Source organism: Actinia tenebrosa, unplaced genomic scaffold (assembly GCF_029948245.1).
Source record: "Actinia tenebrosa isolate PJP-AT-01 unplaced genomic scaffold, QUT_ActTen_1.0 PGA_scaffold4__44_contigs__length_22323623, whole genome shotgun sequence".
NCBI classification, from domain to species: domain Eukaryota; kingdom Metazoa; phylum Cnidaria; class Anthozoa; order Actiniaria; family Actiniidae; genus Actinia; species Actinia tenebrosa.
This window is the reverse complement of record NW_028292581.1, coordinates 5,764,240-5,783,326: the sequence shown is the minus strand read 5'-3', so window position 1 is coordinate 5,783,326 and position 19,087 is coordinate 5,764,240. Positions and strand designations below refer to the sequence as shown.

The 19,087-nt window shown below is 36.1% G+C and overlaps 2 protein-coding genes across 4 annotated transcripts; one reads left to right on the top strand and one right to left on the bottom strand.

The window, feature by feature from the left end:
- Positions 1-2,070: 2,070 nt before the first annotated feature.
- Positions 2,071-11,799, bottom strand: LOC116296700 (uncharacterized). The gene is made up of 15 exons (XM_031704759.2): positions 11,693-11,799; positions 11,551-11,609; positions 11,230-11,276; positions 10,935-10,970; positions 10,646-10,715; positions 8,296-8,443; positions 7,703-7,804; positions 7,212-7,292; positions 6,124-6,211; positions 5,414-5,494; positions 5,009-5,111; positions 4,510-4,553; positions 3,836-3,919; positions 3,363-3,446; positions 2,071-2,480 (listed from the first exon to the last, which is right to left on the bottom strand). The coding sequence occupies exons 1-15, from the start codon at positions 11,779-11,781 to the stop codon at positions 2,379-2,381; spliced, it is 1,218 nt and encodes a 405-aa protein (XP_031560619.1). The 5' UTR covers positions 11,782-11,799; the 3' UTR covers positions 2,071-2,378.
- A 681-nt stretch (positions 11,800-12,480) lies between these two features.
- Positions 12,481-17,889, top strand: LOC116296720 (deoxyguanosine kinase). 3 transcript variants are annotated; one of them, XM_031704785.2, is made up of 9 exons: positions 12,481-12,529; positions 13,043-13,387; positions 13,661-13,747; positions 14,251-14,372; positions 14,924-15,000; positions 15,947-16,004; positions 16,092-16,162; positions 16,237-16,324; positions 16,728-17,889. In XM_031704785.2, exons 1-9 carry the CDS (start codon positions 12,502-12,504, stop codon positions 16,836-16,838), a joined length of 987 nt encoding a protein of 328 aa, XP_031560645.1. In that variant the 5' UTR covers positions 12,481-12,501; the 3' UTR covers positions 16,839-17,889. The 3 variants fall into 3 exon arrangements, with proteins under 3 accessions (XP_031560645.1, XP_031560646.1, XP_031560644.1); XM_031704786.2 differs by lacking the exon at positions 12,481-12,529 and adding an exon at positions 12,580-12,835; XM_031704784.2 differs by lacking the exon at positions 12,481-12,529 and having other exon boundaries at positions 12,580-13,387.
- Positions 17,890-19,087: the final 1,198 nt, after the last annotated feature.

Genomic DNA, 19,087 nt, shown 5'->3' with positions numbered 1-19,087 from the left:
AAGGAGTTTTATAATGACATGAATTATGCCACTTTGAGTGAATGATCTGTCAGACTCAATACACAGACTCAGACAAGATCGACCAAAAGATAAACACAGATAGGATCTACTGCAAATGATCCCATGCAAAGAATAAATGAAAGACACTTGTAAAAATATCCCCTAGCCACAATCAAAAAACCAGCAATGGTTGAATAAAAATCCTCAATTATGGGTATGTTTTTATATTATTTTATTTTATAAATTCTAAGATTTTGAGCAAGAAGCCATTCTGTTGAATTATTCAGCAATGCTTCTCCGGATTAATTGAGCAATTTTGGCGGAGAAAATTAAATCTGTAAGAATACGCACATCATTATGTTTATGAAGAAAGCAATAACATCTTACATCTGCTACTCAGTATTCTTATAATAACGTCATTCACGAGAGAAATAGAAAGGCCAATATTTGGAAGAAGGGGCATATAACCACAGGAGGCCCGGCCACTTTGATACTTGAAAAGCCGTAAATATAAAAACTAAAACAAATTGATTGTTATTTTTGAGACCGAAATAATCTTCTAACTAACACGAACGAAAGTAGCCAGAAACATCGGGCAAAGACGGCAGAGTACGTTCATGCGGCGCCTAGGGGAACGGCCAAGATTTGACTGGCTACACTTGAAGAGTTGAGTTCCTGCTTAGAGGTTGCGAGAGACAAAATAACGTTATTTCAAGATAATACAAGTACCGCAACATTAAAAAAGGTTGAAATATATTGAGAAAAAAAAATCAATTTGGAATGAGGGACGAAATTAATAACACAAATGAAAAACTTTTTAAATTTGTCCATGACATTCACGACCAATAACCGCAAACAATTTCAATCGACCAGAATGCTTTGCGAGTGAGCAATATTTATAATTCACAAATTCCAATTGCGCTTTAAAGCTTTAAGAGGGAGAATAAAGAGGCCGAGGGCTGGTGTGTAAAATCAACTCATTTCAGTGAAATTCATTAAGTCACAATCTCGTACCCAGAGACTTTATTTTATACTGCGCATGCTTGACGAAGTAATATTATTTTTTCGACATGCGCAGTAAGAAATAGAAACTCTGGGTACGAGATTGAGTTCGTTACTCTCCTTACACACTGACATTGACATTTCTAGAATTTAGTTGCTTTTCAGGCATTGCTTTCTTATTGATAATTGGATTACTTCTAAAGCCCCGTTTACACTGGCGCGGATTTTTACGGCGATTTTTGCTGCTATTTTTGTGGCAATTTTCGAAAATATGAAATCTTTTGTCTCATCCTTCAAAAGAGACATTAGTCTAGGAAAATCTTGGTATCCTGAAAAAAACCTTTACGAGTAAGTAAATTCTTTACCATTATTTATTATGGACAAAATCGCAAAAAAATCGCAGCAAAAATTGCCGCAAAAATCGCTAGTGTAAACGCGGCTTAAGGATTTAAACTTATGGTAAAAATTACTGTACTGACCTATCAAAGGGGCGTATGCGAGAAGACCAGAAAGTAAAATAATGAGTTTAAATTGAAAAAAATAAAAAATAATTTCTGGTAGAAAGTAAATTATGAATGATCCTTCAAAGTCAAGATAATTGACGTTATAAAATAATAAATGATGGTTTTAATTGGCTTAAAACTACTCATTGCGTCAGTAGGGCGATGTAACTTCATTAAAACACATCAGGTAAAAAAACAAGCATCAAAACCTGATCAGATGAACTAAGAAGGTTTTCGACTTCCACGTACACTATTCTTTTCATAATATATATCTATATTTTTCACATTTCGTTATATATACACCTAATTGAAGGAACGTTGTCACATATAAAAATAAAAAACAAAAACAAACACGAATTAATTACTTTTTTAGCAAAACTGATCTAATTATTTCACTGTTTTGAAGGTAGATGCTTTTCGATATTTTTTTTGTTGGTATACACATATTCTAAAAAACGTTGTCGGTCGGAAATTCAAAGTTTACATCAATTTAGGGGGCTTTAAAATCAAAATGTGAAAGTCAAAAATATTTATTTTATATTTATTCAATTTTATACGACAACGATTTTGCACTTGGGTGTTTATTTAAAAAAATTCATTTCCCCTTTTATATTGTATTTTTTGTTTATTCCCAAATCATTCCCTTTATTTATTAGTAAAATATTTAGCGGTTATTTTTCATTCACGATTGCTTGGGTCGGTTTTCAGCTATTGAAAGTCTTTGAATCTCAATATCTGCTCCAAATGGTGGTCAAACACTGACTACCATGTGATGTCAGCCATATAAAGAATTCTATTGAAAACTCATTGAAAACTCAGCTGATGAAAATTCCGTACAGAAAATGATGTCTAGTGAAGTCAAGAAAATTGTTGTTAACTGACTTCATCCTTGTGTCCATTGTTCCAAAACCGAACTGAGCCATCGAATCCACAGGATACTAACACAGAGAGAGGTTCACAGTACCATAAGTCTCTCTGTGGACGAAAAAAAGCAAAAAACAAAGTCATTAAAAATACGAGTTGAAACCCCAAAAGGTACTTAAAAAGCACGGGTGGGCTGCTTATGCGTTGCCGCCCTCACCACTAATGCGACCTGGGTTCGATTCTAAGACTCGGTGTCGTTTGTGGTTGTGAGTTGCTGAGTTGTGAGTTGCTTGTTTGTTCTCGTCTGTGCTTCGAGGGTTTTTCTCTGGATCGCCGTTTTTGTTTAGTCATGTGGGACCGGTAATCACTTCCTGCATGTATCACGTAAAATTCAGTATAAAATTACATTACAATATTAATCATATCCTTTTTGTAATCACTACCAAATCATGCAATCTGATTGGTTCAAAGGAGTGCGATTAATTCCCAAATTGCATCCTTAGGAGCTCTTAATCGCATCCTAAAAAATAATTTTTTTAAACAATAAAATAAAACAAAATAAAACAAAAAAATCAACAAAAAAAATTTTTTTTCTTAGATATTTTTTTTATTCGCATTTAGTTCTACTACATTTAGTTGATTATTCTGCACTCTTTATTGTGTCTTTTTCTTGTGTATGATTACAAAAAGGATATGATTAAGTGGTAATTGAACTTCGTGTCGTAAATCAAACGCGCGATTACAAAATCGCACGACCGCGTATCATTAACGCATTAGAAGACTAATAAAATTACATTAGAAGATTAATAAAATTACATTAACTGAAAGTGAACACTAAGGCTCGTGTCGAACGTCAAACTTCACATGAGTCGAGCCTAATGTAATCAAAGAGGAAGACCGCCTTGTTATCCATTGTTACAAATAGGTTGGGCTCATTTGGAGTTCGACGTTTAACCTGAGCTTTAAGGGTTCCAAATTTCCTTCAGTCCTTACCACTATGCCAGTGTGTCCCTCTAGTTTTTCCACAACCTTTTGGCTGGATATCTCCCACACCATTATACTCTTGTCTTGAGAGGTCTGAAAATGAGGAAGAAAATTAGATAAAGCAAGTGTCGTAGTCTTCCCTAAATTAAGCAAAACTGATACAGTGATAAGGCCTGTCAAGAATTACCCCCCCCCCCCTCCCCCGGGCATGAGAAAATGTTTTAGCTTGCAAATTAAAAAGAAGTGCGGTTTCTATATGGTGAATCCTGGTGGTAGAATGGGCGACTAGCCATCCCTCACCACCTTGGAGTTTTAAGAAAAAGTATAAATAGCCATGTAAAATCAGAAGAGGAAAATTATAAATAATACATAAATGGAAACCTAAATTTCCGATCATGGGACACAGGTTTACAACAGCTAGTACATATTTCATAATGACTATTTATACAAAGAGACTAGTTGTAAAATTGTTTACGACTCACAGAGTATATGTACTGTGCTGAAGGGTCCCAACAACTTCTTGGTTGACTATATTCGTCGTTAAGACTGCCATAAAAATTAGCAACCTGGAAAAAAAGAACCAAAAGGAAAGTGGAAAAGAAGCGATGTCAAAAAGGTCATTATTACATGCATTTGTCTTATTTTGATGCATAGAGTAGCACAGAAAAGACACTGGAAAATAATGATCTAAAGCCGATTTCGTATGGCTGTGAAAAACTCACAGTACCGTGCCGTGACCATGCCACAACGTGCCATTCCGATTGGATGAGCAGTGACCTTAGGCGCTGTGATTGGTTTAAAGGACGTCTGGCTAGTGGAGTGGTGGCGACGTGCCATTCCGTGCTGGGAAAGTGCCGCGCAGTGACTGGCAAAGAATAGACTAGTCTCTATGAATGTGAAAACTGAGTACGCCACGGCACTCACTCGAGCTCACAGTGTACGGCATAGTATGTCCACACCACCCTTACTCGCATGTCGTCGATCTCGAACCGTAACTGTATACCGTATGCCTTTTTACGTTAAGCAAAATTTTCTCAAAGGGTTCATTCTTCCATACTAGGCACGATAGAGTGGACCAGTTAGAAAGGCTATGAAAAGCAAGCATACCTTTCCGTTTAAATTCCTTCACGTAAACAAGAACTAAGCTATACCATACCTGGCTTCCAGTGCGTAAGTCAAAAATAATAAGTCTGTCTTGATCTGAGCAGTATCGGAGAAAAGATACAAAGAGGTCGTTAGATTTTACGCCAAAAGAAAACATCCTCGGGACCCTTTGGTAATATTCCGTCGCTCGTTTCTCGCTTCAACAGAATTTTGCCCCTGAGTTCCCGAGGATGAAAAAAAAAAACCGGAAAAAAAAGAAAACGTGTTGATAAACGACGGGAAATTAATCTAACAGAGACGCGTAATTTCCCTGTGGCTGACTCAAGCTAGGTGATGAATGGGTAATTGGGTTTGACTCGGTTTCTCAGTTTCATTTTCTTGTTGGTATGGTCTAAGAGGTGCCGAAGTTACGTTTGTTGCTTCATAAGCAAGCATGAAAAATTTGCCACCTAATAATAAATAATAATAATAAAGTAGTCGAGATGCTGGCCCGCCATTTCACCATAATGGGAGATGTTGACACTGCCTAATTATCAAAAAATAATTCTTACCAGTTGAAACTAGCACAAAGTTGTCATCAGGACTGCAGCTGATGTCCATAGCTGTAAAACTAACATAATCATCTTGCAGCAGATTCATGTTGATTTGTTTGTCCTGCGAAGGAAAAGGTAGGGAGGAAAAAAATTTGGAAAATTCTTTTATTAGTGACAAGGCTATATCCAGGAATTTCTGAAGGGACATGGTAGTGAAGTAAAGGGCCCGGGTAGGGAGGCAAGGCAAAGCACTGATTATAGTGAAGTTTTGCATCCTATATATATAGCTGCCTTGGGAGTGCAGGGTTCAGATCTTTCGAACCCACACCAAAAGTTCACTGTTCTTTATTCTTAATGATGAACCTCTAAATCAAACACAAGCTAATATTTTGATGGATGATTACAACTCGTTGTGGTCTTTACCTCCTGTGGTTCTTCTCCAGTCAAATTAACAACATGGAGGTTATTGTCATTTCTCACAGAAACAAGGATAACATCCTTATTCTGAAAATAAAAATATAGAAAATAAATGGCAAACATTACAGCTGATCTGAAATAGTGACGTATGAATGACGTCAATGAAAAAGTAAGGTGTCATGAAGGCTGTGGGGAAATTGATCAGTGAAATATAAAAACATGCCCGCTGTTAGAGTAAAAATATAAAACTCATGAGTTATTTTGTCACTTTTATCATGCGCATATTAACCACGGCTTTTTTCATTTGGAGGCCTGGAAATCTGTGATTTCAAGAGGAAAAGTGACACCTCAGTAGTTGCAAATTTTCTCAATTCTGATCGGCTAAAAAAATTCTCAGATCAGCTGGTCATTTAAATTACATTAAGTACAGTCCCAAATTCATGTACGTGACCATGAACCACTGTTTCATTTTCACTCAAAAAAATTTAGGAATGGTTCATATTACTCTTGTTTTCAAAGACCTCTGAGACCATGGAGGTGGGGTATAGGGGATTCAATCCCCCCCCACCAAAATACTTTAGCATTGCAACAAGATAGGTCATGATAGCACTTCGATTAAACATCCCTCTTAGTGCATCAAGCCTCCACCTACTGTAACCAACCACAAAACCAATCAAACTTTGTTTTGTAGTTTGTGATCCGATACACATACACACCTTTTGAAATGCAATCCCCTCCACTTGACCTTTATATTCAATTTGTTTCCAAAGTTCGTAATTGAGGTCATTTCCCCCAGAAATTTCTCTGGGAAGACAACATAGTTGTTAGTAATTACTTGATTTGTTCCATTCATATGGTAAGAAATCATATGGGAATTGCTAAGGCAAGTTGGCCAAGGAATATTTCAGGACTGTTGATTCCCTCTTTAAAAACATTAGCAACCAGCATCAAGGGAATCAAGATGTGTCATAGCAGAAAGTGCACTCCCCTCTCACCTCTGGGGTGTCGGGTTCAATTCCTGGACTTGGCATCACATGTGAGTATAGAGTTTGTTCGGTTTCTCCCTTAATTTGAGGGTTTTTCTCCAGGTTTTTCTCCCATTTCCTCCCTCTGCTAAGCATGACAAGCTAATTCCAATTTCATCCTGTGAGTTAGCCATGTCCTAACTTTGATCCACCTAGAGGTTGCACTGTTTCAGGGTTTGCACAGTAATCTGAAGGCTTTTCTTCTCCTATGGGTGCAAGTTTGAGGCTTTCTTGTTCCAGTGCATCTTCATTGTCAATAATAAAGCAAAGGGCCACCCCAGGGGGGGGGGGGGGGATGGGGTACTCCGCCAGAATTTGGGTAGGGTTGTTCCGCTGGAATTCTGAAAGGGGTACCCTGTTTATGATAAAAAAACTCAAATTTGTGGACCCTGTTTATGACAAAAGATATAATTTATTGCACTGAGTTCCTGTTTCAATTATCATGTCATCTCGCGTATCGTTTTTTTACGACCATAATAACCAGTTTTGGTCAATACGAAAGTAGAATCCCTGAATATGACAGGAAACTCAGGAAGAACTTGGAACTTGAGTGAAATTGCATACCTGCATGTTTATGATAAGAAGCTCGAAAAACCATACCCTGTTCAGTAGATCATCCCCGTATAGTCCATATATGGGAGTACCGACCCCAGGGGGCAACCCAGGGTACTTTCTGCCTTTCTTTGTCTCTCATTACTACTAGACAGAGAGAGAAGGGTTTTCACAGCAACAAAAATCGAATTTATTTGCCAAATGAGAAAATTTCTGCTGAACATTACCTGTAAATGCAAACAGACTGATCATAAGAAGCTGTGGCAAAATACTTTCCTGAATATGACCATCTCACTTTGACAACAAATCTAAAAGATATAATATATATTACTAACAATAATATCAAGAATAAAATTCAGTTAGAATAGAATAAGTACTGTTTAATAAACGAGCAGGAGTGTTTTATCGGGTATAAAACACGAGGCGTAGCCGAGTGGTTTTAGACCCGATAAAACACGATCTGCGAGTTTATTAAACGGCTTAAGAAACTCCTGATGTATGTTCTCATACTGTACCGAATTCTTTACGAAATGAACCAAGTTTGATAGAGAAAATCCAAGTTAAAGTTTATGCAAATGAAGACGAATCTATATCAGATATAAAACCTCCTTCATGGTCATGATTTCTATTGTGTTTCCTTCATGAGTTATTAATGAGTTTTTTAAATTTATATAATGATATTAAGAACAAAATTCAGCATAGGTAACTTTCTACTTACTTTTGATGATTTTCAAATGTCTGAAGAACATGATGCTCATCTGCATTTAAAAGTTTTACCAGCAAACACTTTCTGTCCATGCTTCCAGTGAGAATAATGTCTCTTTATGGGAACAATGACCAAAAGTAGAACAATATGATCAATTATCCAATAGATTTACCAAAGATTATTCAAATTTATGCAAGGAGAAAAATAATCCAATTTTACATTTTGGTGCATAATAGTCTCCTACCCAGCGGCTATATTAGTGTTGTCATGCAATGCTCACTGTTGCATACGACATTAACTGCATCTGCATATAGGAGACTAGGTGCTTGACAAGTTTCAAAAAATGCTAACATTTTCAAATAAAATGTTCTTTCTTGGCATAAGCCCCTTTAAAGTTAAAAAAATGGCTCCATAATTCAAGGAGCATGAAGTCAAAGCGATTTTAGTCACCAAAGGAAATTTGCAATCTCTGCAATTTCCTTGTCATTTTTTACCATTTTTAGACCTATGCAAAACCAAACACCTACTTAATTTTTAGGTCATTTTTCACAAAAAACATGACAAAGAGTTAAGTATAATATATATAATGAAAAAAAGAAACACACTTTTTAACTGGATGAATGTCCAAAGCAATGATTCCAGCTGAATGAAGCTCGATCATCGATGGAAATGGCAGCATAGTCTCATCACTGGGAAGAGGTGTGTTTAATGTTACAACTGATAACAACCCTTGAGTTGATCCTGCGATAAGATCTGAACGCATAGGCAAAATAATTATTAAATGCCCTGGCCTGCTCTTCCTTTAAGAAGGGAAAGAAAAATATTACTTCTGCTTGCTGCAGGGATTAAAATAATGGCCGGTAAGTGGCCATTCATGATGATGGGGCAAATTAGTTTTAGTTCGGTCATACTTCATTTCTGGCTCAATATTACTGCATGCGCAAGTCAAAATGACTAGCAAGGCACAGATGTCATTGGAGAAAGTGCAATTCTGGGTGGACATTGCTGTGGCAGATTTAGGGGGGGTTCATTGGGTCCGAGATTTGCAAAAATGAACCCCCCTCTTAAAGTCCTGGATCCGCCATTGCATTGTCTGATGTCTGGCAGTTATTTTAAGCCCTGTTGCTGGGAACAAAATAATCAGCTTCAATATAGACAATTTTTGAGACAATTTACAATATTATTTTACCTGGAAATCAATCTTATATTAACCCTTTGACTCCTGGGGAAATAGCGCGCGGACTGCCCCCTGTCCCTGGACATTTTTCAAGAATGCATAACAAAAAATAACGCGTAAAATAAACCCTATGCGCAGTAAATACAGACAAAAGATATAGCTTCCAAATAAAGTTTATTCAAAAATGAGGTGAACAGAGGACCAAATGGTGCCAAATATTTTACCAAAAATATTTTAAAAAGTCCAAAATGAGAAGTTCAAAAATGCCAAACACAATTTTTTGACGAATGTCTTCCAACTGTCAATTTCGTACGAGCACTAAACAAAAGCAAATAATATCTAAACATTGGGTCAAAATAATTCCAAATCACATCCAAATTGAAGGAACAACAGTAAATTATTTCGGTTTGGAGTTTTAATTCACAGGAGTGGAAAAAAAGAAAATAAAGACTAGAGAGATGAAAGCAGCTCAGCCGTCTTGCCGTATTCAGTCTATCATGCAAAGGCATATTTCGCACTGAAGGAATTCAAAGATAGTCTCATTTGGTCGTCCCTTGGGTGTTTTTTCTCCTCTTTTCTTCCACTGGACACATCCTTTTTTCCTCCCATTGATCTTCTCAATAAATTGCTTACCTGCATTATCCGGATGAAGCGAAATGTTCTCTTATTGGTGTGAGACGAGTCAACGAAAAAAACAGCTAATGGCGGTTGCTTTGCAAGACTCGCTTAAACTTACCTGTCTTACCTTAGATTACCCATTGTCTAACTTCAAAAAAATGAAATAAAAGAAAAGAATTTCATATAGGGACCTCTATAAGGAACCAAAATGAATACCTATACGAGTTTTACGAAAAGAACGCTGAAAATACTTCTCACTAAAGCGCGTAAACTACTCGGTGAATTTTGCAAGACGAAGCGTACACGGGAAGGCTGTCAAATTCTGTCGTTCGTAAAGGTTCGTTTCGGCGACATTCAGATCAAATAAATCATCTCCAACAAAGGATGAGCAAACTTCCATTTCTTGTGGTACGGCTGGCAAGGGAAAGTTTATTCTTAAGTCATTTCAAAGCCTGGAAATTGTAAGTCCGTTCGTCCATTCTTCTTCATCGGGGTCGCCATCTTGTGAACTTGAATCCTCATCTTCTTCTTCGCTCTCTAAGTCCATAAAAATCCACATCTGAATCGCCTAAATGTTCTTTTATTCCTTCTGCTTCTTCTTCAAAACCACATAAGCTGCTTTCATCTCATGAATCTTTAAATTCTGCCTCTAAATTAAATTTGTTTTCAACACTATTTGCTATGTTATGGTTGTTTTTGTGTCTCCGCGCGAGCGCAAAAATATTTTGAATTCACACCTCGTGGATTTCCTAATTATAGTGAAAAAATATGCGCAAAAGGCGCCATCTGATTGGTTAATTAATGACGTTTATTGTTATGGCGATAAAAACAAACAAAAAGCCTATGGGGGGGAGGGGGAATTTTTTTTCTGGCGCGTCCTTTTTTCGGGCGGTTTCGGGCGTCGTAGGAAATACGGACGGTTTTTGTTACGGGCGGTTTCGGGCGTCGTAGGAGTCAAAGGGTTAATTAAGGTGACTGTCTAATAACGTTTAGATCACAATTTTTAAGACCAAATTTAATGATGAATTCAAATGTTGCAAAGGAATAAAGGGGCATAAATATTAAATTTTGGTGGTCATATTTTTGAGATATTACAATTAAACACCACTGAATACCAAACTAAGGAGTCTAGATTGACCCATCAGTGTAGTATATTTTACCTCCATTGGCTGTAACTCTGACTGCTAGTATGTTTTCTCCACCAACAAGATCAGGAATTGACAGCAGCAACTAAAAGATCAAACCCAATTATTTAATGAACATTTAGTAAATATTAGCTAGTAAAGGATTGCTTAAAATATTCTCCTATGTGGATGGAAGATTAATGATATATGCCCCCCTCCCCTCTCCGATCCCTCCCCCACCCCCAGAAAAGTTTTCCACGAATATGCTAAACAAAAATATGGTCTCATGAAAGGATAAATGAGTAATTTTTTTTACAAATCATACCTCTTTTGCATAGTTCCCATTCCCAGGAAGAAATTCCTTCAAGAAATTTAAAAAATCATAAATAATCATAAATATGCAATAGATAGATCAGCTGGAGAGGAGGGTACTCAATGCAATTATCTTCCCATGCCTTCATGTTCTACATTGTTTTTATTATAATTAATAGGTATTTATATTTACAAATCTTCATTAAAAAATTCAATTTCTGACTTCACAAACAAGGTCTTAATTTTTTTATTCTTTCCCATGAGGGTTGAATATTAGATTTTCTTGCTTTAAATTTTGTATTACTCACTACAACTTTATTTGTCACATGCTTCCTTGTTAATTCCTTGTATTCATCTTCAAATTCAATAAAAGAAAAAATACACTAAAAATTGTGTAAAATTTAGAGAGTATATAAAAAATACACCCTGCCCCCCAATCTCCCGTAAAAAAACGAAAAGTCTAATATCAGCCACCCCTACCCCCTTCACAATACACACACTCATGCACCCATCACGCGCACAGACGTGTCCTATACTAGACGTATCCCCAACAAAGAAAATCAGGACCAAAATGAAATAGCAACTTTGTCAGGCATCCACTTTCCTAAAAAAGGAAATGATATTCTTACCTAGAACTGATATTAGTTCTGAAGTCTTCATAGAATTATTTTCTTCGTAATCAAAACCACTAAAGGAAAGAAACGCACCAAAAATAAGATCCTGTAATGACTGACGACTGCTATCGCGGGCTTCCTGTGGGCCGATACATACCTTTCTCGAGTGAAAGCTTCCAAAGCATTCTTGTAGTTATTTTCAAATAAAAACTGAGCTACCAAAAGGTGAACTCTTTTAGAATCCATTGATTTCAGAGAGTAAGTATGAAGATATCTAATAAACGCAAAAATGAATGACCTGCTACTAAGTAAATAAATAAAATTATTATGATGCTGAGTGACCAAGCATTATCGTTATCACAGGAATCCCAAGTTCGTGTCCGTTACCTCCGTATTTTTATTAATATTTCCTCGGAAAAAAATATTAAATTTATAATAGAAATCTAAAATAAATATTCATACCATAAAAAGATTCCTATGGTTCGACCTTTATATAAATAGCAGTCTAGGGGGAATAGAAATAAGAAGAGCTCTACACTTAAAAAAATGTTTTAAATTTTTATAAAAAATTCTTTTTAAAATAAAGAGAGGAGATAACTAGCTAAAAACTAGCGTGAGCTGTTTCGGTGTTCCTAATGAAACAGTGATGATAAAAGGGTAAATTTTACACCGTGAAAAGATGAAAAAACTTACTGACGTTTCGGAGTAAAAGAGGCTCTTTCAACTCCGACGAAGGACTAGCGTCCGAAACGTCAGTAAGTTTTTTCACCTTTTCACGGTATAAAATTTACCTTTTTATCTTCACTGGTTTTTTTTTAATTAATATATTCTATTGAGCAATAGAAATTGCAAATAAAATTGATTCGACACTCGATTCCTTCGACATTCGATTCTCATTCGACATTCGATATCGTTGCTTGGTATCCAGGCCAGCGGTTGTTTTGGCGGGACATAAGGAGAATTTGAATGAAGAAGGCAAAGCGAGGGAAAAGAGGTGAGTTCAAATCCAACCCTTTTATCCAATGAAATACTCCTTCCAATTCTCCCAGTCTTTTGCGGTCCGCCATTACTAAAAACGAACTGTCGAAGCACCTGTGTTAGGTTCGACTTTTTTCAAAAATACAATGGGTTTTGTGGCAAAGAGTGTCAGAATTCATCGTTCTTCGAACGATTCACAATGGCATTTCTTATAGACCTTGAGATCCATTACAAGAAGCACGCCTTGACACATCAGAGCTTCGAGTTTATCACTTTCACTTCGTGATGTAGACTATAAACACCCAGAGCTCCCTTACCTGAGGTAAATTCTTGCCTTTTGGTTTAAAGTACCTCCAAGATTAAGAGAACACAAGAAACAGAAAGAAGCGCCAAAAATAGACTCCAACACGAAAAGCAAAGGCTCCACTTCTTCTTTCCTTTTCTATTAATTCAAATGTTTTGTATATGTGTGGGATATTGCTAGCTATGCTCCGTTATTTTCAAAGAGAACTGTTTTTCTATTCTTCAGTGTCTGCTATTAGAAAAGTTCGAGTCAGTAAGAGTAGGAAGAAGATGATAGGACTCGCAAGAAGCCAAGTTTGTCGTTATTCCAGCGTAAACTTTACGATGCAATCGTCATCCACTGCGAAGCTGATTATTTTAGAAGGAAATATTGGAGTTGGTAAGACAACTTTAGCTTGTCAACTGGCAAGAAAGCTGGACTACAAGCTTTTCTTGGAGCCTACAACAAAGAACCCTTATTTAGCGAAGTTTTACGAAGATCCCAAGAGATACGCATTAAAATTACAGTTATGGATATTTCGCCAGAGATTTCGTATGTACATCAAAGCTGCTAAACATCTTCTTGAAACAGGTAAAAAATACTATGAAATTCTTTTAGAAGAATTTCAATTATACTTTTTTAAAAGGTTTATTTAGCTCTTTTCATTTTTTTCAATGTTTTAACCAATTTTAATTGCTTTTATTCTAATAATTAAATTTTATAAGCTTGTTTTTGTTTTAATAATTAATATTGCGTTTGCGTTTTAAAATGACACCTCTCGTCATTTTTAGGGACTTTCCCTAAGCTTTTCCATAACATTCCAGTCACCTTCCACTTATTTCATTTAATTTCATTTGTACACAGGACAAGGTGTCTTGCTGGACAGATCAGTTTTCAGTGATTGTGTTTTTGCTGATGTGAATTTTCAGGAAGGCTCTATTTCTGAAGAAGGTATTAATAAGTTTTATCAATTCCCCTAGGATTGGAGTAGCCTGTGTAGCAGCCCAAATTGGGGGTGGGACCTATGGAGGAGAGGACAATGCACCACTGTGCAGGCTATGATTAGAGGGAAGGGGTGGACAGAGCAATGGAGATTGTATTTGAGGGAGGTTATAGTCAATTTCTACATTCAAACTGTTATCATTTAATTATCTTATACAATACCACATATTGACCTCTTTCCCTTGGGTGTAATGTCTTCCCATTTTAGACCTTGTGTCATTCCCTAAAGAATAAGATTCTTTTTCTGAGTGGTTATTCATACTGTATTTGTTTCTTTTCATGCACAACCATTAAAATATAAATGATAATTTAGGAATGACACATGGTCTGATATGGGGGAAATTATGCCCAAGCTAATTTTGTCTATTCCTGAACATGTCAATCTCAGTCTTGGAAAAGAAATTTTTTTTGAAGGAAAGTCATTAATTATTTTGTAATTACCAATAATACAGGCTACCAGTACTATAATGAACTGAAGACCAAAGCCCTGAGAGCTGTTCCTGTACCACATATATTGATATACATTGATGCATCACCAGAAACATGTAATGAAAGAATCCATGGAAGAGGAAGGGTAAGTCTAATCAATATTAATCAAATCCAACTAGTGGTCTAACATTAATGCTGCTTTCTGATTGGATGAGCTACTACTGGGCTATAAGTTATGTTCTACTAGTAGAGAAAAGTGCTGGCTTTCAAAACCAAATTTGCATCTATATATTTGACCTACTACTAAAACAATTTTTGGCCTCATGACCTATTGACTCATAGCCCATTGGGGCTTGGAGACTAATTGCTAAATATTCATGTCAGCTTCTACAAAATGTTTTTGGAGCCCTGCAGTAAAAAAGGCTTGACTGAACCACCTCTCGACTCATCAAAGTCAAGACATTGCTAATTCATTAATCAAATTGAAATTTAGCTGGTTAGGTTTTGCGGAGGGAGGAAAAGTTACGAACCCTCAGAAATACTCTGATTCAAGGGAAAGACCTAACAAAACTTTAATTGCATGTGATACCAAAGCCAAAGATCAAAATTGAGACCCCAGAGGTGAGGTGCCCTTGATTCCCAGAAAGAAATATCACTACCAAATATCAATATATATTTGTAATAAAATGTTTATAGGACTTTGAAGGAGGAATACCTCTGGCATATCTCAGAGGCTTAGATAAAGCATATAAGAACATGTTGAATGAAATGAGGTAAATAATTGTAAGAAATATATGTTATTTACTGGCCAGGAGGTCCGGATAGGGAAAAACTGTGCCCGAGGTCTTGAATATACGGACCAAGGCAGTTAGGCCAAGGTTCGTTTTCAAGAGCGAGGACACAGTTTTTCCCTATCCGGACCGACTATAGGACGGTAAACATCTTATTTATTTTTCTCCCGTATTTTATTTTACTTGTTTTTGTAATCGTTTTGTTTTGTTGTTTAGCAGCAAAGGATACTGGACCGCGAGGGCAGGCAGATACTTACAAAATATATAATAAAAACTTGTTCTGAAAAATCAGACTGCCCTCAGGACTTTGTTGAAGAAAAGTATCATTGGCATGTAGTTTGAAAAGGCATCTGACCAATTATGAATGACACCACCTGCACTAATTTTTACAGGATTTAAAGACACAACGCTAAGAGCACACACTAGTTTGTTAATTTAATTTGCTAAGGACACCATGTAATATGCAAATTAACGTGATTTTACAGACGAGTGATCGGCTGTCGAACAAAGATGGTGTGTAACTATAGAGGGATTTCATTCTTTTCCAGAGGAAATACTGGAAAAATAGATTTCAAATGTCAATGTTAAGCGAAAACAAATTGTTTGGTGCAATTTTGGGAAAATTTGTGTAAGTTCTAAAAATCACCCCCAAAAAGTCACACCGTTTTCATATTAACCCTTCACTTAGCCAAATAATAATGGCTGCTCAATAGCAGGACATGGAGACCAACTATATCAGACTGTGTGTGACCAGTCAATGTGACCAGTTTTTTCTTAAGAGAGGACCAGCATTTTGCTGGACGTTGTCTTTTGACTGGCAGATACAATGTATTTTTAGCCATGTCAGCAGCAGTTGCAGCAAGATACTTCCAACCAGACATGCTTGATCCCAAAACTGTTTTCATGTATTTCTTATCTCATTATGTAGGAGTCATGATTGCAAGGTCCTTGTTTATGACTGGTCAGATTTTGGCTACCAACATGAGGTACATTGTGTTTTTTTTTTTTGTTTTTTTTTTGTCTTGCTCTTTCTGCAAGAGTTATTGCTCTAATAGTATTTTCATTGTACCTAGGTTTCCAAAGATGTCAAAAATACTGACTCTATGAAGTGGCAACAAGACACTTTAACAAGATTTGCAGAAGTGTAAGTTGACTTAAAGGGTGTTTGTGTTTCAGGATTAAATCATTTATTGAATATTAATCTCATACTTTAAACAGAATATCAGACAAGAGTAGGTTAAATCAAGTTTTGAATCTTGATTATACAATCCCAGAGGCAGAATTCACTGACGTGACAGACGAGGAGGTAAGTGTAAATATACTATTTGACCAAAAAATAGTTAATTTCTTGCATGCTGATTGGCTATTTTTCATCATCAATAATAGGACAGACCAATAAGCTGACGTCATCAAGTGCACGTTCTTTCCATATATTTATTCAATCACTAAAAAATGTTGAAAAAATGTGCATAAGTGAATTTTGTGGGGTCCCTCTTGTGGTCCTTTTATGGTCTGTAATCATGGAATGGCGTCAACATATGATCCCAACTTTGCAGTGAAACCACTTGCTGTACTCATGGTTCCACTTGAGTTTGGATCATATGCTGATGCCATTCCATGTTCATTAAGAGTACAGACCATAGATTGCAGGTTATGAGCAGCCATAGCAATCATTATCACCTTATTGGATGTATAATTTTCAATGACAGTGTGACACGCTACAAGCTGAAGAGCACAGAGGACACAAGTTAGAAACAGCAAGGAAAATTGTCAAACAAATGAAACAGATCAAAGAAAGTGTCATAGTCACCTCGGAATAAGCCTATTAACAACTTTAACATATTTTTACTGTACCTTTTCAGCTAAGGACAATTTTTCATTGTAAATATACATTTAGATACTGGAAGCTGGAAGCCAGGCATTAACTTATTCTCACTAGAAAATTTTTTAAATCTTATAATAGAGTGCTCACACTGAATCCGTGAAACAAATACTAATTTTTAGCACTAAATAGTGATAATTAAACAATAGAAAACAAAGGATTCTGTATGAAATAGTACTAATTAGTACTATTTAATGTTCACGGTTTTAGTGCGTGCACTAAATGTAGTACTAATACTGTAACTACTAATGTAGTTTTAATAATGCAAAGAATTTGATTCTCAGACTTGATGTTTATAAAAAATTCACTTTAGGAAGTCAGACCCTTAGAAAGGGGGACTCGTATCCTTCACATTCTTATTGTTGATGTAATAAGATTAAAAAGAGGAGGGGGATTCATTCACACCTTTAAGCCTCACTGGACAACACTGACAACAGACATGTATGATCAAAAAGCAGCACTCAAAGTTAAGATTCTATTTAACTGAATTACCAAGTCTAAAATTAACTAAGATTAAGAATGGAATGAATTAATATTTCTTATATTACCATATTCTGATCTGGAAAATATTTATTATAGGACACTCGGGCAACTAAGAATGGTTTTAACCGTGATTCTTCGGAAAAGGAAGATATTGAATATACCTGACAATGTACAGACTATTCGTAAAGCAACGCCATCAAACAAATTCTTTACTTTAAGTATCCATTTCGTCTCTGTACTACTTATTGTTTAGTTTACTATTCACTGAAAAACATCAACTTCCATATTGATGGTTGCAAGCATTCCCAAGCGGCCATTGTGGTGCCGATGCAAATGACAAATATTTTGTTAAATGGCACCAACATGGCCACGAAGACTTAAGGTGCAATCAAAGAATTGAATGTTTCGCAATATACATGTTTACAATAAACTTTTCTTATCTCATACATAAATGTTAAGCGATTATTATCAATTTTTATTTGTATAATAAAGAATTTTATACCAAATGACATGTACACTTGTGCTTGGCTATACCTGGTGTTTTTAAAAGCTTGTTTCTCATGCTGTACAGCTCAGCGTGTTTATATCACAGTACAGAGACATGCAAGATCGTTTTATATTCCTTAGTAATGAAATATTTGAGATATAACGCGCACGCTGATTGGCTGGCTATCCTGCTTATGTCAGAGGATAGACAAAATCGTTCAAAGATTGGGATTTCCAAGGAGTGATAATCCATTTTGTACATTCCGATCATTTTTTTTTACATGTAAATTCCTGTATGGCTGTCTGCTGAGTATAGATAACAGCTTGGAACTTTATACATTAGATGCATATTCTAGACAAGCTACAGAAGCAGATACAGGATTTTTTGTGTGGCCAAGGTCATGGTTTGGTTTGGTTTGTTTTCCAAGATTCCAAGGTTTCCATCTCTTGACCAATCCGTATCGCTCATTTATAAAATATTTGACATAAAAAGCGCTTGCTGATTGGCTGGCTATCGTGTTTAAATCGGAGGACAGAGACACGCTCGCGCAAAATCATTGAAATATAATTTATGAAAGCAATATAGAACGACTGCTCATGTCTCCGTACTGTAATATAAACACTTTGGGAGCTGTAGTGTACTCTAAAAGCAAGACTACGCCTCGGGTTTCTTGGATTGTACAGTACAGTTTGACCAGCGATTGACCCTGAAGTCAACAGTCGCGGTTCGAGAAAAATAAACCTATTTTAAAACATGTTTTCCAAGTAAACCTAATTATTCTAATGCTGTTCAAAATACATTACATTCGAATCACAAAATGAATTAGCATTGTGATGATTTACTTTGCATAATAACGCTGGCTATACTTGGAAAATGTTTATACTTGCTGGTGGTAAAACACAGCTGCAGCATACCCGCACATTAGGCAACCCGGTGCACGACCAAGAGCGTCTTGTTTTAATTATCCTTGGCCGCATATTTAAGAGAAATTTTTGTAATAGTATCTAGTATCTTTGACCATATTTAAAAGAATCCTTTTTTTTAATTGACCGTATTAAAGAATATCCTTGACCATATTTAAGAGAATCCATGTTTTAAATGACCGTATTTAAGAGTATCCTTGACCATATTTAAGAGAATCCATGTTTTAAATGACTGCATTTAAGAGTATCCTTGACCATATTTAAGAGAATCCATGTTTTAAATGACCGCATTTA